At 43.3% G+C, this 24996-nt stretch overlaps 1 protein-coding gene across 1 annotated transcript; it reads right to left on the reverse strand.

Annotated features, from left to right (window-relative positions):
• Nucleotides 1–2069: 2069 nt before the first annotated feature.
• On the reverse strand, nt 2070–23787 carry LOC138953111 (adipocyte plasma membrane-associated protein-like). The gene is made up of 9 exons (XM_070324894.1): nt 23245–23787; nt 13326–13441; nt 11883–11978; nt 10529–10648; nt 8754–8928; nt 6898–7044; nt 6201–6399; nt 4311–4542; nt 2070–3341 (listed from the first exon to the last, which is right to left on the reverse strand). Exons 1-9 carry the CDS (start codon nt 23388–23390, stop codon nt 2623–2625), a joined length of 1950 nt encoding a protein of 649 aa, XP_070180995.1. The 5' UTR covers nt 23391–23787; the 3' UTR covers nt 2070–2622.
• Between the last annotated feature and the right edge of the window lie 1209 nt (nt 23788–24996).

Raw genomic sequence — 24996 nt, forward strand, 5'->3', positions numbered from 1 at the left:
AAGAATAGAAAATGTGTCAGTTTGAGTCAACTTTTGTCCACAGAAATTTTTTAATTTTTCAAAACAATCATCCTTATCAAGGGAATCGTTTTGCTTGAGACAAGATTTTAGGTTGTCTGCTAGCGAAATGAAGTGTTTGTTAAAATCATTTGGAGATATTTGTAAATGAGAATTGGTTGATCCCTTCCTAGATTTATCAAGAATTTCATTCACTGCTCGCCAGATTGTAGCTGTATCCTTTTTTTCAGAAATCAGTTTATTAAAATAGTCTGCCTTTGCTTGTCTCACTGTGTTCAAAACTTTTTTTTTTGTAGTTTATACTCTGTTTTCATGTTGCGCTCTTTAAAATAATCACGCATCGCCATAGCCTCAATAATGTCTGAGGTTAACCAAGGGGGGAGCTGGGGATAGAGAGAGAGAGAGAGAGAGAGAGAGAGAGAGAGAGACAGAGAGAGAGAGACAGAGAGAGAGAGAGAGGGAGAGAGAGAGAGACAGAGAGAGAGACAGAGAGAGGGAGAGAGAGAGACAGAGACAGAGACAGAGAGAGAGAGAGAAACAGAGAGACAGAGAGGGAGAGGGAGAGACAGAGACAGAGAGACAGAGAGAGAGGGAGAGAGAGAGAGAGAGGGAGAGAGAAAGAGAGAGAGACAGAGACAGAGAGAGACAGAGAGAGAGATGCATGTGCTACAACGAGTCCAGAACGCTGCTGCCAGGCTGACGTTGAGGAAGACGAAGCGAGACCACATCACCCCCCTACTTCGCTCCTTGCACTGGCTCCCTGTCAACACCCGAATCTCCTACAAACTGTCCACTCTCGTCTACAAGTGTCTCAACGACTCTGCTCCCGAGTACCTTCAATCCTCCCTGGACCTGTACACCCAGCCCTCCGACCGTCCCCTTCGTTCTGCTGCTGACCCACTCCGCCTTCACATCCCTCGCTCGAAACTCGCATCTGCTGGTCAGCGTGCATTCCCCTCCGTCTGGAACTCCCTGCCGCTTGAGCTTCGCCAGAGCCCCTCTCTTGACGCGTTCAAGAGTAGGTTGAAGACTCAGTTCTTCCCGTAGCTGGCTGCGACTTTCATGTTCGACGTGATGTGTTGTGCCCCAAAAGACATTCTTGTGCTGTGCTCTGTGAGAGGTGTTTTCTTTGTGTTTAATATTATTTTGTTTGGACCTAGCTATTGATGTGTACATTATTGTTAAACAGTTGTTTGTTGTATGTTTATCAGGGTTTGCTAGTGTGTGATAGGGTTCGTGTCCGTCTGTAGATGTTAGTTTCTTTGTTAGTCCTGTGTTGACAACTCTTCGACAAGCGCTTAGAACTGTACCCACGGAATACGCGCTATATAAGCTTCATATTGATTGATTGATTGATTGATTTACCATGTGTAGGTGTTCGTTCGTGTGCAGTTGGACCAAAATGTGTATTAATTTGATTAAAGAATGCTATTGCCGCAGTACCGCCTCAATTTCTTTTAAAGCCGGATAGGACGTCATCAAAGACAAATATCGAGAAAAATGGTAAGTTTCATGAACATCTGCCTAGTAGGTTTTTTTGGGGAATCACTCTACACACACACACACACACACACACACACACACACACACGCACGCACACACACACACACTTGTATCCCCCCTCTCCTTCACCTTAGGTCAAAACAACAAACAACCTATTTTGTCCTTGTATTATGTCCGTTCCAGTACTATGCATCCATCATTCTCCCTATGCTTACAAAATCCCGCATCAGCGCACTTGAAAAAAATCTGTTACAAGTCAAGCTGTATGACAAATGACAACGAAAACATATAAATGTATATATAAACACCGCACAACAACTTAATTATGGGTGTGGCCTGTGATGTAATTTGATGTCGGCTATAGTAAACAAATAAATTAGCTGGGTACATATTTTGGAGAGAAAATACATGTTCACATGTGACAGAACTAGATGAGAGCTTTCGAGAACTGAGGCCACACACTGCGTACCATCACAAAATGTGGCAACAACAACAACAACAACAACAACAACAACAACAACAACAACAACAACAACAATCTACTTCAGTTGTTTTACTCTTGGCAAGTCGCAGTTCAGAAATTAGGACTGCCTCATTTATTCCATGGCATAGAAAACGACACATAAATAAAGTCAGAACTGACATATATATGAAACATGGACATTGCAAGAATAATTCTAGCGACTACTTGGAAAAATTAGCCTACTTTTCAATTATGCAATATGAATGGAGTTTCCTGATTTGCTAATAAAGGGGGCAATAGAAAGCTCACAAAAGTACTTCTTACCTGATCTTATGTTTGCACTACAGCATTTGGTTTGAACAATGTTTATTCGATCACCCTTTGACATACCAATGCAGAAATGAAAATGTAAGAATTAATAATGATGACTGTACAACTCGTCAAGGAGACACTCAATGGTGCCACTTGCTGTACAATCTGCTTTGATTTATATTCCAGGTTTTTTGGTTTTTTTGGTCGCACAAGAAAAAGAGTTCCGAGTAAATAGTTCCTCGCGCATAGACTCACTAACCAACAAAAGCCTCAAAACCAGGCAGAAGTCCAACGTGAGCGGAAACACTGTATGCTGGAGACATGTCTTAGGGTGGTGGGGGACCCGCTGCGGCCCCAGCAGTCGTGCCACTTGCAGTAATTCCCGACGGAGTTGTCCCAGATGCGGTCGCCCCGGATGCAGTTGTCCCGCCCCCTGTTGCAGAAGCTACGGAGGGAGTTGTGCCGCCTGAGGAAGGAGTTGTGGCCCCTGCTTGACCTTGCGCTGTTGTTCCAACAGCAGGAGGGGGCGAGGTTGTGCCAACGCCACCGTCTATACTTCCTCCCAAGCCGGAGCTGCCCCCTTGGTCCGGAGCGACGACTGCTCCGCTAGCTGTGGTGTCTACTGGAGGTGTGGTGTCCAATAGATTAGATGTTGTCTGCGAGCTAGTGCCTGTGCCGGTGCTTGGACCAGTTCCGGTGCCAGTGTTTGGACCAGTTCCGGTGCCAGTGTTTGGACCAGTTCCGGTGCCAGTGTTTGGACCAGTTCCGGTGCCAGTGTTTGGACCCGTTTCGGTGCCGGTGTTGGGACCGCCGCTCTGGCCTATGCCTGCCTGGATGTTGCGCAGGTCTAAAGTGAGCTTGGCGATCTCCGCCTGCGCCTTCTTGAACTGCATGCTGATCTCGTAGAGACGCTTGGCGAGCAGGAGAGCCACCCCCACCATCTGGTCGCTTTTCAGCTGGCCCAGCTTCGTCTTCACGCCAGACAGCATCGTCTTCAGGTTGGGGTCCGCGATAGCCTCGATGTTGATCGTGTGTATGCCGCTACCTGTTCAGCAAGGTTGAGGACTGATTTCAATGAGAATGTGGCTTTGTTATAATGTGAGATAGCGTAGAATTGCAGAAATGATATGCATCGAGAGCACGATAGAAATGATCAACTGACTTTGTTATGATGACTGTTTTTGAGTTTATTCTGATCTGATATCTGCTCAAGTCGAACATTCCCATAAATTTTACCCAGAAACAGCAAGGTACACCTCATATCCCAGCAAAATTCATTCGCGAAGGCATGGGCAGGATTCCTGGATCCGATATACCTATGCATGTCATCTTGTAATAGCAAGGGACAAATTCAAATCCTTGGTCAGTATGGAAGAGTCGATGTTAGAGATTTTAGTAAGGGATAAAATGCAGTTTATCCTGGACAAAAGTTGTTAAACTCGGCTCCTGCATAACCGACCCAGGAGAATTTATCATCTGAGGCTTGGACACGACGTTAACGTCTAAGATGCCCATACGTTTTATTATGCAAGGACAAGAGAGGATTCGCATATCAATAACAATCTACTGATCATGGTGCTAGGCACAAAACTCACGCCGAGAAAGCCTTTGAGTGGAACGTACGGCTGACGACAAATCTCATACTTTATGGGTGCATGAGCAGAGGCATGGGCGGGGCACATAGACCGACGATGCCTGTGTATTTTTAACTTAAGGAAGACCTTAGCAAGACTCGTGTTGAACATACCTGATCACTTATCTTCTGGTTTAATGTGCGGAGACTTGGGAATGACACATAGACCAAATATGTGGGTGCCTCGTTAACTTGAGTAAGGCGTTGGCAAGGGAAACAAGCCTTATTGCAAACCTTGTCGGTTCATGGGTGGCGGGTTGAGCAGGACACTTAGATCAAAGATGTTTGTGAGTTTATGACAATAAGTAAGGATCCGACAAGAACAATGCGGAACACACCTTTGAATCTGACACCTTCACGGCAAGGGAACACATCACATACCTTCTGGCTCCTTGGGCTGCGGCTTGGGCAGGGACCTGAGGTCGACGATGCCGACGAAGTTCTTGCTCTTGGAGGCGATGAAGAGTGCATCGTTCTCCTCGGCCACCTCGCTGACGGAGGTGTACATGCTGCCATCCGGGTCCTGCAGGCTTCGCAAGATCGTCCCGGTATCGCTCAATTCCACCACGATGCCGAAGTTGGGGTCGTCGAAAATCATGTTGTTCTTCACTAACTGTAAGGGAAAAGAAGTAATAGAATCATGATGGCATTTTGAATTTGAAATTTGTTTGCGAACACTTTAATTTTCACTATGAGTTCAAGTAGAACCGTATAATTGGACACGTGGACAAGAATGACGATTAAATGCAAAGGCCGTGAAACAGACAAAGTAAGAAACCAAGCAGTCAAAAAATCAATCCACAACTCAACCTTGTTAGCAAGCAGTTCGACGAACCAACGAAACGAATCAAGAATTGTCCTCATCTCTGCATGCACTCGTCCTACGTCTTTAACATACATGTACCTAAATCTACCACTAATCCGACATTCTCAACACGCTTACGTAACCTCAACACAGTGTATATCGCCTACTAAATCCTTTACCTTCGTTGACAATGATTTTTTGTAAAATTATCACTAAATGTTTTTAAATAGTGGCTTGTACACGACAGCAAAGCAACGTCGTCGAGTGTATAATCATTCATCGTGTTGTACTTTTTGACACATCAGTCGCCTTGTTTCTTGACTAAACTTTGCATAGAATCTGTAATTAAGGGCAAATGCGAATGTTTGTTGAGCCTGCGCATTTAACCGTTTGTTGTTGTTAGTTTTACTCTAGACATATGACGAGCACAAGTGCCTGTGCACCTTTTGCTTTTGGGGTTTTCATTAGTGTCAAAACACAGTATAGTGGTTACCTTTTTGCACACTTTATTTTAAGTGAATGGAGATCATTGGCGCATGCAGTGCATACAAAGGAAGAAAGAAAGGAAGGAAGGAAGGAAGGAAGGAAGGAAGGAAGGAAGGAAGGAAGGAAGAGAAAGAAGGAAGAGAAAGGAACGAACGAATGAATGAATGAATGAATGAATGAATGAAAGAAGGAAGGAAGGAATAATGTAGAAATGAAAGAAAAGAAGGCCGAGTAACCCGTCGAAAAAAAAAGACAGCCACTTTGCCTGATTGACCCTGATTGACCGGTGCAGAAAGGTTATCTCATCGGTGAGTACACACCTTTCTGTGCAATCACATTTCTTGAAACGAGGAACAGTCAGTCAGTGAGACAGGTAGTGAGTGAGTGAGTGAGTTAGTGAATCAATCAGTGAATGCGTGAGTCAGTCAGTCAGTCAGTCAGTATTGATTGAAGAACAAAGCAGTGGAGGCGACAAAGCAATCAAGCGAATGACCAAACAGGGTAGTGCGCAAGAAAACAAGCGAACTGATAACGCAGTCATTAATCAGAAACCCAAGCCCACTATCCCACAAGTCTATTAAGACTACAAATTGAAATACAAACCAACAAGACTACTTACGTTCGAAATGGAATGTTCAATCAGTATTGACAAAACGAAACATTGACAAGATATTTCGTAAATGTTTTCGTTTCGCCAGTAGTTACCCCTATCATGTACGTATTTTGCTGAGATAAAAAAGAATCAGTAATCTGAAAATGGAAACAACTTCTGTATTCTGCCTTTGAATTGCAGCAAGATGATTGCCTCCCGCCTGGAGACGATTTTCTCAGTTTTGGTATAATTGTGATACCTTGTATGTTAGGAATTTAAGTTGATTTGTTTTCAACTAAATTCTTCCGGGAGTCAATGGGATAAACGTTTCCATAATCTATTTGTGTGTGTGTTGCTTTTAGATTTTCTTCACCCTTATATGACTCACGTCGATGAGGTTAGCGCGGATGTCTGGCTTGTCCCCGTAAGTGTCCAGTACAGAGGGCAGTGAGGCGTGGCGACCACGCGACAAGGCCACCCAGTACGTCTTGCGCGGTGACTGCCGGATGTTGTCCACAAAGCCTGGAAGGTTCTCCGCGAACGTGTCGATTGTTCCGTGCTTTGGATGGTTGCGGCCAACCCAGGCCCTGGTAGATTAAAGGTCATGGAGATGGTTGGAGTTAAGAGCTCTTTTTTTTTTTTTGGGGGGGGGGGGGTGGAGGTAGGAAGGCAGGCAGGTAGAAGAGAGATATAGGTTGGGCTGGCATGCAAGCAGGTGGATAGACAGACAGCAGCAAGCAGACACATGCGTGCCACACACACACACACACACACACACACACACACACACACACACACACACACACATATCCCCCCCACACACACATCCCCCCACACACAAACACACAGACAGAGAGAGACACACGCACAGACACAGACACAGACACAGACACACACACACACACACACACAGACACACACACACACGCACACACACACACACACACACACACACCTGAAGCAACATACCAGCATGCACAGGCACACGGACTGACATAGAATCAAAAGAAGAACCCCACCCCTTCTATTATTACACTCCATCACAAACGTTCCCGACTCACTCATATCACAACTCTGCTACAAACCTAAAGATCCTGGATCGCCCACCCTCACCAATGAGGAGGAACTCATCGTTAGGCCCCAGTTCCAGACCGTTAGGGTAGTGGAGGTTCGTTACCAGCTCCTGCACCCTCCGTGCCGGCAGCATCTCACGGGGGTTGTACACCAGCACCCTGCACAACCACCAACCACAGCAACGACACATCAGTTCAGGTTCACACAGTTGCGAAAATGTGTCTCTTTGGGCTGTTTTATTGGGCGTTCAATCTTCCGACAATTTTTGGGGGATGCTTGACGTTTTCCAGAGTTGTTTAGTTATTTTTGGATTCCTTTGGGTGTCGTTCTTCCCTGGGCTGTGTTGCAGTTAGCTATACTTTAAACTTTTCATTAATATTGTGAAAGTTTAAAATACACATTTACATAAGTTTATTTTTATCACTGTGTTATGACAAAACTTAGTCAAAACGTTAACTCCTGGCGGTCAGAACCTTGTAGAAAGAATGATTGCTTCCCTTCTTTTCTCTCCCGTACTCTTAATTTATTACACCATATTTGCAACACATTTTTTATTAAAGGGAAACAATCGCGAAGAAACGTTCCAGGGAGCTGGTGAGTTACTCTTTTGATACAGAAATGCTTGTTCGCATAACGCATTGTGCTAGAATAGAGTTGTTCCCCTTCTGCCTGCACAAATCTGTGTTTGCCTCGAAATAAATATAGATTTTAGGTACACTTGAGTTTTTTTTCAACACACACACATTTAAGTTTCTACTTGGTAAACAAGAATGTAATAACGTGAGCTTTGGGATCTGTTCAACAAGCAGGAGAGCCACCCTTAATAAACTATGTTACCAAATCTCCCCGACGCCCCTTCCAAAACGTTGACATGAAGAATCTTGGAACATTTCCAACCATTGAAGAAGGAGATCGTAAAGTCTACGTTTAAAAATTAACATTGTCCAACAGATGAATCTTTCTTTCTTTATTTGGTGTTTAACGTCGTTTTCAACCACGAAGGTTATATCGCGACGAGGGAAAGGGGGGAGATGGGATAGGGGAAAGGGGGGGGGGGGGGAGATGGGATAGAGCCACTTGTTAAGTGTTTCTTGTTCACAAAAGCACTAATCAAAAAATTGCTCCAGGGGCTTGCAACGTAGTACAATATATGACCTTACTGGGAGAATGCAAGTTTCCAGTACAAAGGACTAAACATTTCTTACATACTGCTTGACTAAAATCTTTACAAACATTGACTATATTCTATACAAGAACCACTTAACAAGGGTAAAAGGAGAAACAGAATCCGTTAGTCGCCTCATACGACATGCGGGGTGCAGAGAAATAAGGATGTGGAAAAGAAGACTTTTGGTAAGTGAAATAAAGGTGATGGATCCAGTCAGGTAGAAATAAGACAACAAGAAAAGAATTGGAAAACTGCAGGGAATAGTAGGGAGAGTTTTCTTGGAAGGAAATATAGGTGAAAGGACTGGTAAGGCAGAAATAAGACAAAAGAAGAGAAGAAACAGAGCCGTTAGTCGCCTCTTACGACATGCTGGGTAGCATCGGGTAAATTCTTTCTAGTCCCAACCAATATGGGACTCCCCCTAACCCGCGGGGGGTCAACAGATGAATGATTTTCCTCCATCAGAGACATACACCGTATATCTCTGCCACCATGACAAAGTCAAAGACATAGAAAGCTTTATTATCTCAAATGAGAAATCCATGGTGAATATGTCGAACCGAATTCACGGAATTGCCGAATTTGCGTAATCGGCATCATTTTTGCCATTTTCGCGTAATCGGTAAAACGCTGCCCATTGTGCGAAATCACAACATCAAACAGCAAATGACATATTGTCTTAAAAACGGTATCACGCACCTGCCCGAGGTCTCGCCCTCAAATATGATGTTGAGGTACTGCGAAGGCTTCCACTTGTTGGAAGACGACGTGAAGAAGATGGTGCCGTCTTTGGTGACGGCCAGGTCGTTGATGTAGCCCAGGGGCTTGTCTTTCACCAGCAAGTTCTTCGCATCCACCAGCTGGGTGTACCGGCCTGTGTAAAGAACCGGTAATGTGACGGTTTAGTTTAGTACTGTCCTTATACTTTACTTGGCGTCCACCAGCTGGGTGTACCGGCCTGTGTAAAGAACCGGTAATGTGACGGTTTAGTTTAGTACTGTCCTTATACTTTACTTGGCGTCCACCAGCTGGGTGTACCGGCCTGTGTAAAGAACCGGTAATGTGACGGTTTAGTTTAGTACTGTCCTTATACTTTACTTGGCGTCCACCAGCTGGGTGTACCGGCCTGTGTAAAGAACCGGTAATGTGACGGTTTAGTTTAGTACTGTCCTTATACTTTACTTGGCGTCCACCAGCTGGGTGTACCGGCCTGTGTAAAGAACCGGTAATGTGACGGTTTAGTTTAGTACTGTCCTTATACTTTACTTGACGTCCACCAGCTGGGTGTACCGGCCTGTGTAAAGAACCGGTAATGTGACGGTTTAGTTTAGTACTGTCCTTATACTTTACTTGGCGTCCACCAGCTGGGTGTACCGGCCTGTGTAAAGAACCGGTAATGTGACGGTTTAGTTTAGTACTGTCCTTATACTTTACTTGGCGTCCACCAGCTGGGTGTACCGGCCTGTGTAAAGAACCGGTAATGTGACGGTTTAGTTTAGTACTGTCCTTATACTTTACTTGGCGTCCACCAGCTGGGTGTACCGGCCTGTGTAAAGAACCGGTAATGTGACGGTTTAGTTTAGTACTGTCCTTATACTTTACTTGGCGTCCACCAGCTGGGTGTACCGGCCTGTGTAAAGAACCGGTAATGTGACGGTTTAGTTTAGTACTGTCCTTATACTTTACTTGGCGTCCACCAGCTGAGTGTACCGGCCTGTGTAAAGAACCGGTAATGTGACGGTTTAGTTTAGTACTGTCCTTATACTTTACTTGGCGTCCACCAGCTGGGTGTACCGGCCTGTGTAAAGAACCGGTAGTGTGACGGTTTAGTTTAGTACTGTCTTTATACTTTACTTGGCGTCCACCAGTAGTTGAAACAAGTTTATTGTGACGGTTTGGTTTAATACTGTCATTATACCCTGACATTTAGGCGGCCACACGCGGCTTTCGGAGGAGGGCTAGAGGTCGAATTGAAGTTTTTTTATTTTTTAATTTTTTTTAATTTTAATTTTTTTTAAAGCAAATCAATACGTCACCAAACGATAAGTTAACGACGACTGAGCGAGTGAACAAGTTAACCGATGTTACAAATAATACTGTCCCGGGCCATTTATGAGAGATAGTTAAGCCTGTATAATCAAGCAGTGATGTAGTAGATCGTTAAAACCATGAACTGGTGTTCGCACACTCGTGAATGCTCTTTCATAATCCAAAGAAAAACAGTGATGTCATCGCACCCATGAACTACACCACCAGGACTAATAATTTCCAAGGATGTCTGAAACTACTTTTCATTGGTTTTTGTAAGTGTCAGGACTAATGTTTTTCAAGGTGTCTGGAAGATTAGGAAGAAGAGACTGCAGGTGAGAAGAACAAGAACAAGATAACAATGACAATTTACATGTTCATTGTTATCTTGAACTTTTCATTGGTTTTTCTAAGTGTCCAAACCACCTGAAGACACCTGCACGCACCTGTCCTGGGGTGGACCCTGAAGATGCCGCTGTAAGCGTCTGCCACCACCAGGTATCCCTGTCTGTCGGCCCGCATCCCCATGGGTCTGCCACACGCACCCTCCTCTGCATTGGGTTTACCTGAGTCAGTCATTGGAGAAGACATGGATCATTATTAAAAAAAACACCCAGAAACATACAACCGTGTAGTGAAACATTTTTTTATTAACGATGCAGAATATTCTTTAACTATGGACATGTTTAAGACATTTTCTAAGGGCAACATTTGACAACTATCATACAGTATCGCATGTGCACGGTTCAACCAAACGTCATACTGGGGCGCTCATAGCGCCCTACAACAACTACTCACCAAATATGCTAGTAATGGAAAACTGATGAAAGAAGGATCAGCTTCCATTGAATGATGCTAGAGACATGATGATCCAACACCACTGTAAGAAAGATAGTGGTGTATGCTGGTAAAAGCGACGAAATGTCTGTAGGGTTACATGGAGTGTTGTTAGAACGTAAAGATGGCCGCCACGGCAAACTGATGAACGGACGCACAGAGAGACGAACGAAAGGAAAGAAATATTCCCCTACTCCCCCCTCTCCCCCTCCCCCCTCCAACCCGATGCAATTATGGTAAGGAGACAATCACTTTTTCTTACAGACACACAGACGGGCGAATGGAAAGATGGATGCACGCAGAGATAGAAAACATGACGTAAAGACAAACACAGAAAGGCAACAGACAGCGCCATCAAGGGACGGACGTAGGCGCACGCAGACACATGAACAGATATCTGTCTGCCTGGCTCCACCACTACACCAAACAGATTACCGAGGAACAACAATAATGCAGAGAGGCAGACAGACAGACCTACAGACGGTATTGCAAAATCGGACAAACATAAAAACAAAGAAGCAGACATAAAGGGGTCCCAGAAGAGCTGATAGACCAGAGGGCAGGTACATACTTTTCCATTCCACTTTCATTATTATACTTTATTATCCCATTGCTGGGAAATTTGGGCCGCTTCGTTCCTGTCGAAAGCTAGCAGCAAAAAGAGTCGCGCTGCCAAGGTGGTTGCGTGTTTAGGTTTAATCAGCCACCTGAACTCATCTTCTTGCAGAATAACCGAGTTATTGACGTACCGCAGTGGCGTAATGGGACGGGTCATGGATACCGTCTCTGAGTCTGCACACATTGACGTTTCCCTAGGATCACAAGTTCACTGCTCCACCAACTGAGCTACTTATTGAGGCGCACTAGGACACAATGCATTGCCTCACCCTGACAACAAGATAGTGCCATAGACAGACACAAAGGGAAAGCAACAACATTTTTCTCCCATGTGCATGTACTTACCACAGTCAGGATATGACATGCGAAGAATTTTCCTGACAGAGCCATTTGGTCTGATTTCCACTATCCAACCGTTCCTCAAGCCCGTGTAGATATAGCCTGCAACACACGTACGCACGCGCGCACACGAACACACACATCATCATCATCATCATCATTCTCATCATCATCATCATCACCATCATCAGTGTCGTCGTCATCGTCGTCATCATCATCGTCATCAAGGCCGTTGATCGTAGGGGTGCTTCTTTGCTTGCATTTGCTTGCATTTTACTCGTCACAAGAGAATCCCCAATTTTCGGTGTGTTACCAGTCGCGGGACGAATTCGATGTTATAACTTGTCTGTCGTCTTCTTTCTCAGAATGTTTGAGGTTTTTGGTACTGACATGCACATAACAGCGTTAGCTTTTTGTATGAAGATGACGACAGTTCGGCTGCTTTAAACAACTGTTCATATGATAAGCGGCATTGAGTGCTGACGGAATATAACAGTTAATACCAGTGATAATTGCAGGAAACAACCCAGTAGAAGTCTTGTCCATTATTTACCATGGTGTTCTCTCGCTGGAGGCTCCTCCTCCTATGGCATATCAAAACCTGGACGAATGCGTGATAATTTATACTGGGAAAGACAAGCTATCTGTGTCACGAATAGCTTACAAAGGCCACACAGAGCCCCCCTTTAGGATAAGCGGCCAGGTGATTGAATCATGTGTAGACGAGTTATATAATATATTGCACGCGGCAACCTAAAAGGACCTCGCACGGTCTACACAGGTGGGAGGCTAACTAATCTAGTACACAGGACGAGTTCCCAACATTGGGTAATACAATAGTCTGCATTATGTAATCTGTACATATGCAGAAGTGTCACTTACGATTAACAACCACAGGGTACTCTGGGCCGTCTAGGTTTACTTCGAAAGTAAAATGCCTTCGAAACCGTACACATGGGCATGATGAACCGTCACTACAACAGTACAGTTTTCATTGTCTATGTCTTTGTTCATGGTGGCAGAAACATACGGTGGGAAATCACTCATCTATTGGACAATGTTGACTACAACAAGGGTGTCTGGGCCGTCTTGGTGTAAGCTTACAAAAACAGAAAAACACGCTGATCAAGTATGGGGCTATAAGAGCTGTCACTTTCGGTTGCCTACAACGAGCGTCTCTGGACCGTCTTGATGAAAGCTTACAAAAACAGAAACATACGCTGATCAAGTATGTGGCTTTAAGAGATGTCACTGACAGCTGACTTCATCGAAGGTCTTTAAGTCGTCTTGGTTTACTTTCAAAGTAAAATGCCTTGAAAACAGTACACAGGGGCGTGCTAAACTGTAACCCCAAGTTAACGACAAGAAGGGACTCGGGGCCGTATAGATTTTATTTGAAAGCAAAATGCCTTCAAAACAGTACACAATGGCTGATGAACAGTCGCTTACGGTTGACAACAACGAGAGACTCCGGGCCGTCGATGAGGTTGAGTGCGTAGGACTGTGCCCTGGTGAGGAAGTCGTTAGGGGCCAGGGGGCCCTCCAGGGCTGGCGGGTTGGGCATTCTGCACATGACATAATCATCATCAACAATCTTTTGTCAGGTCCCGACAGAAAAAGTTGAACGCCCGGTGAACAGTTTTCCGCGTTCATACAATGATACATCAAGTTTGTGCACTCCGAAAATAGAGCCGGTCCGTACAGATGAACTCAGATGAACTCAGATGATGAAATCATACAGCAACGTACAGATGGGTAACAATAACGATAAACAAGACACACAATTTTGTAAAGGAGACGTTTACAGTACCTGTAACACAAACAGTGGTCACCTTGGACAGCAGAAGGAGTGTCTGGGTATCAGATGAAATGCAAAGTTTGTCAACGTGTGATTCAGAAGACCATGTTTATAGTGAGAGGTGGACATGTAGGTAGCCCGCCTGAAATGGCAGTTGGCTTTCATCTATTTTCTATCAGCTTAGGGCCTTGATAATCCCAATGTCTACCTTTCACTGTGCGTTTCCTCGAACGAATATGATGATGAATATAGTCACTCTGATGAAGAAGTTTTCTACTCTCTCTCTCTCTCTCTCTCTCTCTCTCTCTCTCTCTCTCTCTCTCTCTCTCTCTCTCTCTCTCTCTCTCTCTCTCTCTCTCTCTCTCTCTCTCTCTCTCTCTCTCCGTCTTTGTCTGTATTTTTCTCTGTCTTTGTCTATTTCTGTCTCTGTCATTCTATTTTTGTCATTGTATCTGTCTCTGTCTCTGTCTCTGTCTCTGTCTCTGTGTCGAAATGCCTTTTTCTGTCTCGGTCACCGTCCTCTGTGTGTGTGTGTGTCTGTCTGTGTCTGTCTGTGTCTGTGTGTCTGTGTGTGTCTGCGTGCGTGCGTGAGTTTGTGTGTGTGTGTGTGCGTGTGCGTGCGTGCGTGCGTGCGTGTGTGCGTGTGTGTGAGAGAGTGTGTGCGTGTGTGTGTGTGTGTGTGTGTGTGTGTGTGTGTGTCTGTCTGTCTGTCTGTGTGTCTGTCTGTCTGTCTGACTGTCTGACTGTTTGTGTCAATTTTCGCAGATTATGTAAGTACTAGATGAATACCCGCTTCGCCGGGTACGGCTTCGCCGGGAAGAAGTCGAGCCGAATACCGCACGAAGGAAGGGAGATAAACGCGCAAAACACTGGAGAAGAGTAAAAAATAGTATAACGGGAATATGGATTGAGCGTTGTCGACAGTGACCTTCTAAAAATAGAAACGGGAATATGGATTGACGCCACACGAAGGAAGGGAGATAAACGCTGAAAACACTGGAGAAGATAAGGAAGAGTTACTGGGAATGGATCCAGAGAAAAACCAAAATCCGTTCAGCGCTGCGCGCTGAGAGCACGTGTTGAAATATCTCATCGAGCAGGTTGTGTCCGGGGTCTACCTGAATATGCCCACCAAATTTGAAACAGATCCATCGAGAACCTTGGGCGTGCATCGCGGACACACACACACACACACACACACACACACACACAAACACACACACACACACACACACAAACACAAGTCGTATATACACAGGGTGACCCAAAAAAAAGAGTACCCAAACAAAACGTCATAAATTGAACAAAAATAAAGCAATCTTCATAAAATTTATTTACACACACATGTAGCCTCTGCATGATTTGCACAGAAAATTTTAGCGTTCTAGCTTGTCTTTCAGGAAAGTTATGCTCATTCTACAGAACATGCTCCAAATGGCCTCCGCGCCACTGCAGGCAAACTTGAACTCGCCGCGCAAAGTTATCAATCACCCGCACACACTCCTGTTGCGAGATTCCGCGAATGGTTGTTGTGATGGCTCTCTTGAGTTCTGTGATTGTCTGTGGGTTGTTCCTGTAGACGTTGTCTTTCAGGAACCCCCAAAGATAGAAATCTGGGGGATTTAAATCCGGGGGAGGCCATTTGGAGCATGTTCTGTAGAATGAGCATAACTTTCCTGAAAGACAAGCTAGAACGCTAAAATTTTCTGTGCAAATCATGCAGAGGCTACTTGTGTGTGTAAATAAATTTTATGAAGATTGCTTTATTTTTGTTCAATTTATGACGTTTTGTTTGGGTACTCTTTTTTTTGGGTCACCCTGTATATAGATGAGCAGTAAGTTCAAAATTGACTTATTATGAAGACGAGGTATATCGATTTACTCAGCTAATCAGCCTACAAATACATTTGTTATCCAACCGTCCACTGGAATCGAAAACCGACACTGAACACTATGATCGTCGTGGTAGGCTACGTTCGTTTGATTTGACAAGGGGAGAGAGGAGGGGAGCGAGACACTTTGAAATGCCATCGTCAACGTCTGGTATCCATCAAACGCACACGAAGACTACACGGTAACTACTGTCGTTTTTCATTATCCCGTCTTCGCTTCTGTAACATGAAGCCAAAGTGGTATAATAGTATAAGTGTGCATGTGCCATTAACTCTTACCAGTTCGGGGGTTTTAGGGCATATTTTACAGTGCTGTTGGTGCCTACTTGCCGAGTGGCTATCTGGGGTCATATTCTAAATGAAATATAGAAAGTTATATATCAAATGAAAGGAAAATGAATAAACGTTTCATATTTGCAAAGAGAATTGTGCTATCTTTAAAGGTAAAAATTTTTATGGGGGTGACAACATGATTTTTGTTGAAATTTGTACGCCCATTTTTTGGAACACGTGACAAACACAAAGAAGAAATTTTTTTTGTGTTCAGTTTATTTTAGATATGCTGCTAACTAGTCTGTTTGGGCATTCATTTTACATAACATAGCAAAGTTTTATAGAGTTTTGCTGATAAACAAAAAAGTTATTATCACCTGAATACCCCCACCCAAATTTCAAAGTTGGACGTTTCATGCCCCCCCAAAAAATATTCTGTTTACGGTATCCTGACTGACCCTATTTTTTCGCGCGACCCTAGACTTTTGTTAGGCATAGGTAATAAAAAATAAAAAAAAATTGAAAAAAAAAAAAATTTTGTGGAAAAAAAACAAAAATTTGGAAACAAAAAAAAAGGGGGGGCTTTGTTTTTTGGCAAAATAACTTAAAAATATGTTTTGGGGAAATAAAAAAAAAAAATAAAAAAAAAGTCCCGACCTACCGACCCTATTTTTTTGTCCTATGTTACCGTTAACAGACTTTTATTTTTTGTGTGCCTAATAATGCATTTCTATAACTAACTTATAACAAAAACCCAGCTTGTTTCAGCCATAAAGTGTGTCTTAAATATGAGTTTATCCACTGTCCGACCCATCCAATGTAAAAAAAAAAAAAAAAAAATAAAAATATATAATTAGAAAATTGGTCAGTGGAAAACTACAGGGGGGGCATCGTAAGCTTGCTTACGATGGGCAAGGGAGCGAACTGGTAAGAGTTAATATGTGCCATTAATATGATTCTTTCTTTATTTATTTGGTGTTTAACGTCGTTTTCAACCACGAAGGTTATATCGCGACGGATTAATATGATCAGTGAGAGATCGCGTTAATATTCTTTTCACTGACACTGACACTCTAAGTCTTGATTGACTGACCTAATGGTGAACTAATCTGTATTCTACTGTAATGAAGACACCTTTTGCGCTATGACGAGAGAGAGAGAGAGAGAGAGAGAGAGAGAGAGAGAGAGAGAGAGAGAGAGAGAGAGAGAGAGGGAGAGAGAGAGAGACAGACAGATAGACAGAGAGCGAGAAAGAGAGAACGCGCAAGAGACAGAGAGAGAGAGAGAGACAGACAGACAGACAGACAGACAGACAGACAGACAGACAGACAGCTAGAGACAGAGAAACAGAAACAAGGAGACAGCCAGTAGATTGCGAATGCGAAACTACATCGCAACAAGGCGCAGTCAGCATCACAGTTCATCATTCAAAGTCAAAAGACAAAGCACCTGACGCTCCACGGCACCCTCTCTGCATTATTTTAATCAGCCTTCACACGAATAACGAGAAGACGCTCGTCACTGCACAATGCACTTATTGTTTTACCTACATACGACACAACACGGTGTTTTGCGAGCACCAGGAGGAGCATCAAAATGAGTGAGGATAAAAAAAAAAAGTGACAGGTTTGGAGAAAGAATTTCTAAAAACCGTGCGGCAATGCCCCAGCACATTTTAAATCGTGACCTCGAACGCAGCCTTGAGCAGCGGAAAGTACACGAAGCGCATGCATCCCTTTTTCCAATTAAGTAAAACAGTGTCTGAGCTAAGGATATTCACTCGAGTAGCCATATCCAGTTTAAACCGAAAATGGTCACAGTTTGTTTTTAACTGGATTTTTTTAAATGTTGAAACATAACATCTTTGTTTTACTTTTGCATTCTCTGTCAGGCTCAGGAATAAAAATCCAAACCAAACTTGTTTTGTAATTCAATATGAGAAACAAGGCCAAACTGAACTATCTTTTTATACCAAAGTGGGATGTTTGATAATGCTATTAATTTCGAGAAAGAATAATAGTATATCTCCAGTGTACACTTCTGCATCGTTTTAAAGCCGAAGTGAATAACAATAACTTTACTAAGATCGGTCATTCGACGACGCTCGAATACACAAGCTTGACACATTAGTGTAGTCAAGCAAAAACCGCAGACTTCTTAATAAGCCTTGATTGGTGTTCAATTTTGTGTCTCTCAAAATAGATGCATTTGCACATTTTGCATCTTCCCTTTTACCTTTTGCACAATGTAAGCAATAACAACAACAACAACTACAAAATCAGCAGGACAATACTTTCTTTGAACTGAAACCAAGACGCTGACACAAGCTGAAAAGGTTCATTTTGCTTGGTAAGATTTTCTGAACATATCATGATTCAGCACAACATGAAAGATGCTGTTCCCCTGCCTGTATACCCACCACGCCTATGTCGACTCATTCATTCGCGTGACACCTGCAGGCAATACGAACTCGAAGGTCAAGTTGTTAGAACGTGAATACATTGTTATGTACAATCCGGTAATCTACCACGACTTGTATACCTGTTTGAAACATTAGATACTTGTTCTTATCACACAAGGTCAAACAATTGGTAATTTTGTGTTGGAGGCTCGTACAATTTGCATAATTATAGAATGATTACGCGGTAATAACCGCGATTTTGCACTGTGAGCTAGCCTGTCGTTGGTGTCATAAAATATTAATTTGTGTTGGGTAGATCATTGGTTTTTCAGAACGGGACATGCCCTATTTATATTTATCCTGAGTAGATTTATTCTCACCCAAATTAGGAATATGTGCGAACCGGACCAGTGGACGCAAATAGTGTTCAGTTTTCGGCTATACAACTCAGAAGCTGCCGATGCTGCTCCTGCTAACTCTACAGCTCCTGCTCCGCAGACTAACAAAACGCTCTTAATTTATAGTTACTCCTGCAATTTATAATATAAACCTGCGAAACCACTGACTTGGATGGCTGCGTCCAAGATCGGCCTGTGTAAACTGATCACGAAAACTGCTATGTAATAAAACATTGAAAATCAACAATTCAAATTAAAATTACCATAGCGCCTTGACCTTTGTCTATTGGGTCACTGGGTGAGTGTGCACGTGCTCAGAATGTTGATAATGAAATCTTTTCTTCTTGAAATCAAAGGAGCTGCGATGTCAAGAAAACAAAACATCGAAGCTTGCATTATTTCAGCATGGTGACAGCCTCCAAAATGAATGTTGCTTCAGGAGTATGAGTACTTTATATTCATCCAATCATTTTTGTTTGTGCTTGACTGGCTCTCTCTGACTATGCCTCTCTCATTTGTCTATGTCTATCTGTGTCGGTCTTTCAGTATATGAGCCAATGTCAAAAGGTGCTGTGGGTACGCTAGGTATTTTATAAGTTCTGTAACTATTTACTGAATGTACACTCAGATGGAACTTTTGGTTTTTCTGAGAGATTAATGAATAAAGATGATCGCAGGGAAAAACCAAAGACTAACTATAAACAGTTAAAATTCTGCTCCTCATTCATTACGCAAATTAGTGCTTTTTAGGGACGTATTTTGACAAGGTGTTTGAGTACTCTCGATAGTTTTAGAAAAAATGCTAATAAGCTTTTTTCTGGGCAGTTGGATTTAAACCAAATGATTGCATGAACCCCAATACATAGTTCTGTGTGTTTTTCGTCCCATTTGTCCGCTTTTTAAAGAAATTATTAAAGTTTGAAAATTGCGTGTCTAGCGTGACTCTTTGCGTCACAAAAACTCAAACTTTAAAAAAGCTTCCAAAAAATGTTGTTGTTCAACTAGATACACAAAAGAACCAGTTTTGAACAAAAAATGTCGGTGAAAAGGAAAAACAATGAAAATAACCACTATATTTTGAAGTTTGGTACCATTTCTGGCTAATTTAAGCTTTGTCGTCACAATGTCACACTAGACACTTTTTTTCAAATTTCATTTTTTTTCCACAAAATTTTTAATTTCTTTCTTTTATGCGCTTTTACCTTGATTATATTTAATCTACACCCCAATACTCATATGCGAGCTCAGTAGAAATGAAAGTTCTAGAAAAAAATGGAAAAAATCAGGTTTATGTCCTTACATGACACAAGAGACACTCGTCAAGCCTCAACTTAACGGCCAAATAAAACAGCCGTTGTGAAAGATTTTCCCTTTTCTCCTTTAGAAACTATATACTGAGCAACTCAAAACACCAGTCATTTTACTTTGGATGTACTTTGATTTTCGAAGCTGTCAGACATCACCTTTGACATTGGCTCATATATCTCTCTCTCTCTCTCTCTCTCTCTCTCTCTCTCTCTCTCTCTCTCCACCCTCTCTCTCTCTCTCTCCTCTCTCTCTCTCTCTCTCTCTCTCTCTCTCTCTCTCTCTCTCTCTTTCTCTATCTATCTCTTTCTCTCTGTCTTCCTCTTCACCTCTACAAGATTCCGCACTGAAACTTGATTGACATAAAAAACCGGCATGGTGGCAAGAACCATGTATCACAGACTAAGCGTCGTGGTAACCTCTGGTGTCTCTGACCAGCACGACCAGACGTGTGTGTGTGTGTGTGTGTGTGAATGTCACGGTTTTAGTGACACGTTTGAGAAAGAAACTCTTTGTTGGGCGCCTTTCTCAAATTGCAACGTAATGCGCCTGTTTACCGCATTGCGGGGAAAAGTTTTGGTTAAAAATCACGAGATGCACGTGTAAAGTGCCAGCGTGAAAACCGTGCAGTTATCGGGTGATTCTTCGCTCACGGTTTAGAACACGTGTTTCAAGCATGCTATACGGTTGTATGGTAGGCGACCAGTGATTGGTCAGGGAGATCACTTGTCCTGGGATAGGCGACTGCTGATTGGTCAGGGAGATCACATGGTCTTTCTTCCCAGTCCTTCTGTCTTTCTTTTTCTACATGCTTTTGCAGACAGAGGTCTGGTTTGTTTCCGTGACTAAGATTTGGAGGATTCCAACGCGTTGCAAGACTAGTTTAGGTCGACAAACGGGCTTCTGGCGTAGGACACGGGAGGGATTTGGCTACATACTTTCGCTGATGAGCGGGAGCCAAATATTCAAGCGGTTTGCTTGGGAGAGCTACATTTTACGAGCTGTTGAGGTAATTAGCCGTTACTTTACGCTGGTGACCGGTCAATGTCTGTGAAATGTAAACTCTGTTTTGGTTTCTCCATGATTGCGTATAACTTGCTCATTATAACGCTAAATTGTAATCTGTATATGGTTTTTGCAGATATGGAGAGGCGGAGAAAATGTCTTGAGTTGTTATTAAAAGTCTATCCTTGCAGGTACCACGTGCTCGCTGAAGGGGGAAGTTAGATATGTTTAAAGGTGGTAAAAGGGGGATTGTTGCCATGGTCACTGCACCAATTGCTCTTGTTTCAGCTTGTTGCTGGTTGATGCCGGTTGTTGCTGCTTGTTGCTGGAGGTGTTGCTGTACGTTTGCTGGACGTTTGTTACCTGGCTGCTACCTGTTTGCTGTTGAAGACGGGCTACACTGTTGCTGTCCTTTGTTCTACGGTTGCTGTTCTACGGCTGTTACTGGTGTTGCTCCAACTTTCACCCGTATGCTCCACTGCTCCACTGCGTTTGATCGAATGGACCCTGGCTACACTGAGAGTTGAGTGCACCCATGCGTAAACGCCCCCCACCTTGTAATCTTTCTAACCCTTTATGAAGAACTTTGAGTTGTGACAACGTGGAGTGTTAACGCCTGTACAGTCTAAGACTTTTTTTTACAGAGCAGCTAAGTGTTTTCTAACTTTACACGGTTCAGCGTGTTCTTGTTATTTCATAAACTTTAACTGGCTTTTGTCAGTTGTCTTTATTGTTATTTTACGACTTGGTCGTACAAACACTTTTGGCTTCAAGAGAAGAGGGAGGTGGAGAGTTAGTGTATATAAACAGACGTCTAGAAATTATACTTTTTGTTGTTTCTAACTTTTTTTGTGTGACTGCGAGAGTGGATCGTGGTGTGGTTAGTCAGTTAGCAGTAATTGACCGTTTTAGGTCATTCATTTGACTTTAAAACGTGACAGTGAATGCGTGCGTGCGTGTGTGTGTGTGCGTGTGTGAATGTGTGCGTGAATGTGTGTGTGTGTGTGTGTGTGTGTGTGGGTGTGTGTGTGTGTGTGTGTGTGTGTGTGTGTGTGTGTGTGTGTGTGTGTGTGTGTGTTGTGTGTGTGTGTGTTTTCCAGTTCAACATTTCTTCCGTTGCCGTTGTCAGGGGAGTATAGTTATGTTTGCTCTATTTTTGGCTTTTTGTTGGTGCTTGAAATACTTTTGCAATTGTGTCCTGTGCCATCGAAAGAGTCTGCGTGTTCTCGTCTTTGATTGTTCTTATCCTGTTGACGATATCCTATTTTCTGACGCCTTAGTCCTGCTCTTGCAAATTACTGTAAGCTGATATGATTAAAAGAAAAATATATTTAAGAGAGGAAGAAAAATGAAGGAAAAGAAAAACACATTCTTGACGTCCGTTTGTATCATTATAGGATTACTCCTGGCGTGAAAAGAGATTCAAAGAGGATTGAAACAACTTTTACATCATCTTTCTTCTGTAAACATGTGTGTTTTGGAGAAAATACATTAAGTAGGTATAGGCAACAAACAACAACAACAACAACAACAACAGGAGATAGAACGAAGAAGAACTTAGAAGAAATAGAGGAAGAAAGAAGCAAGATGTCAAAGAAAGAAAGAAAAGGCGAGCACTATTTGACCTGTGGCATTTGCGGAATAAACCCCGCCCGGTGTTATGTGCCGTTGTCTAGGTGAGAAGAAAACAAGACACACAACAGAATACACATGTTCTTCTAAAGGAAACAAATATGAGAGCTAATGACAGACAACATCTTACAATTTTTCCTCGCCAACAAAAAACATTTAAAACAGACCACTGTACACCTGAGGGCAGTATCTTAGTACAGTTAAGCATTTACAGAGACAGAGAAAAATACAGAAGATCCAGGGAAGGGAGAGACAACCAGCCCCCCCCCCCCCACCCCTCCCGCAAGTACACAAAACAAGACAGCAAGACTCGCACGAAGACACACAAGACAGACAGACAGACAGACAGGCAGACAAACAAGCCATAATAGACACAGACGCACAAACGCCCACACATGCGCAGGCTAGTGTAGAATGACTTTTACGTTCACACAACCACACACACACACACACTCACTCACTCACACACACACACGCTTGCCGCACACACACACACAAACGCACACACTCGCTCACACACACACACAAACGCACACACTCGCACGACTGCACGTACACACACGCACGCACTCACTTACACCCACCCACACGCACATAACCTCCTCCAACCCCAAGCCCCTGGCCCTATTCACTCACACACAGATCCAGATTCGAACTGACTTACTTGACAACAACAGGTTTGGGTCCTTGCGGCGCTCTCATGCTGGCCAGAATTTCTGCCATACTTGTAATATTTGCTGCCTGAATACTGACAATCGACGACAGGAGTCCAATCATGCACAAACAAAATCCCCGCCTGGTACCCTCCATATTTGACGAAACTATAGAGACACAAAAATGTTCGTTGACAAAAGAAAATTGGCAGAGGGGCAAAGCTGCCTTTTTCGTAGATATTTTGTTTATACGTCGTATACGCCTGCGCCTAGGACACACAGCACAAGGGACGTATAGAAGGGACGGATTTCCTAGCTCGTGTCCAGATAATTTACAAATAGTCAAGGCAACTGGTGGAAGAAAAAAGACAAGGACATAGGAAGAGGATTAGGGGAGCGGGGTGAGAGGGGTGGTGGGGGAGGAGGGCGAAGGGGATGATGGTGGTGTTGGTGATGAAAGAGGAACAGTCGTTCGGGGGTGGAGGTCAACAAAGAGGCACTTCAGAACCTCGTCTCTTCACACGTCTGAGACTAGTGTGATGGCCGTTGTCATTTCGTCCTTACATTTCTGTGTATCTGGAGTTAATAATGAGATGAAGACTTTGTGCTGCACGCGTAAAAATTGTTCAGCTTTAGCCGAACATTACGCGAGTGCAATGTCTCGTACTGTACACGAAGACTTTTTCTTTGTTCCTTTGTTTCCCGTGTAGAATATCGTGTCAGGTGAGATCCTGCGAGACTAAGAAAAATGGTGGCGCCACCGTTCTTGTTCCTGTCAGTAGTAGTTTACGTTCTAAAAACAACGAGCCTTTTGCTGCACTTCAAATTGCCACACTTATTCGTATAGCTGCTTGTGTGACTAAGAACTGAGACTAAGAAGAACGAGAATGAGTTAGGGGCTACGGAGTGATGATACACGTAATTTGATCTGAAGCCTTAGTAGGCTTGTTAGTCAGATCCAGGGTTTGATGATCAGTAGGTATGAAACACGTTTAGTAGGCCCTTGTCAAATTCCAAACTCACAGCTGGTTCAGGTTTGGGTCAGAAATAAGGAAATGATCATAGCTTGAACGTTTTTGAAGATACATCTTTCAAACTGCACACATTTTCAGCAGACCTGGGAACCCATACGATTTCGCCGTATTTTGTACGCCTTCTGCTTATTTTAATGATTAAAATAACTTTATTACTCGTACTCGGCATTTGATCAGTTATTACAGCTTTGACATTAAACATAGAAAGAAGTTTTTTTTTAATGTTTTGGTAAACTTAATTAACGGTGGAACGGACGCGTACGAAGCATGTTTGAATTATCTATGTTCAAATGCTGTGTGGAGAACGCTTCTTTTTCTGAAATTACTCCAAGTTTGTTTGAACAAAACAGGGTTTGATGACTTCCAAAAAATCTTGTTGACCTTCATCAGGACTGGGTGGCCGAGTGGTAACGCACTTGCGCTCGGAAGCGAATGGTTGCGTGTTCAGGCCTGGGTCAGGCCGCAATTTTCTCCCCCCTTTCCTAACCTAGGTGGTGGGTTCAAGTGCTAGTCTTTCGGATGAGACGAAAAACCGAGGTCCCTTCGTGTACACTACATTGGGGTGTGCACGTTAAAGATCCCACGATTGACAAAAGGGTCTTTCCTGGCAAAATTGTATAGGCATAGATAAAAATGTCCATCAAATACCCGTGGGACTTGGAATAAAGTAAAAAAAATTCCATCTCACACGGCATTAAGTCTCAGGAAACATGAATACACGCATGCAGG

The sequence above is a fragment of the Littorina saxatilis genome, linkage group LG17 (assembly GCF_037325665.1).
Source record: "Littorina saxatilis isolate snail1 linkage group LG17, US_GU_Lsax_2.0, whole genome shotgun sequence".
Classification (NCBI taxonomy): Eukaryota; Metazoa; Mollusca; class Gastropoda; order Littorinimorpha; family Littorinidae; genus Littorina; species Littorina saxatilis.

Excerpts from the sequence above, each read along its gene's own strand:
- LOC138953111 (XM_070324894.1), bottom strand. The coding sequence starts at position 23,390 with ATGGAGGGTACCAGGCGGGGATTTTGTTTGTGCATGATTGGACTCCTG. Across the intron at positions 11,979-13,325 it reads GTCTCTCGTTGTTGTCAACC|GCTATATCTACACGGGCTTG; the intron begins GTAAGCGACTGT and ends CGTGTGTTGCAG. Across the intron at positions 8,929-10,528 it reads CAGGGTCCACCCCAGGACAG|GCCGGTACACCCAGCTGGTG; the intron begins GTGCGTGCAGGT and ends TTCTTTACACAG.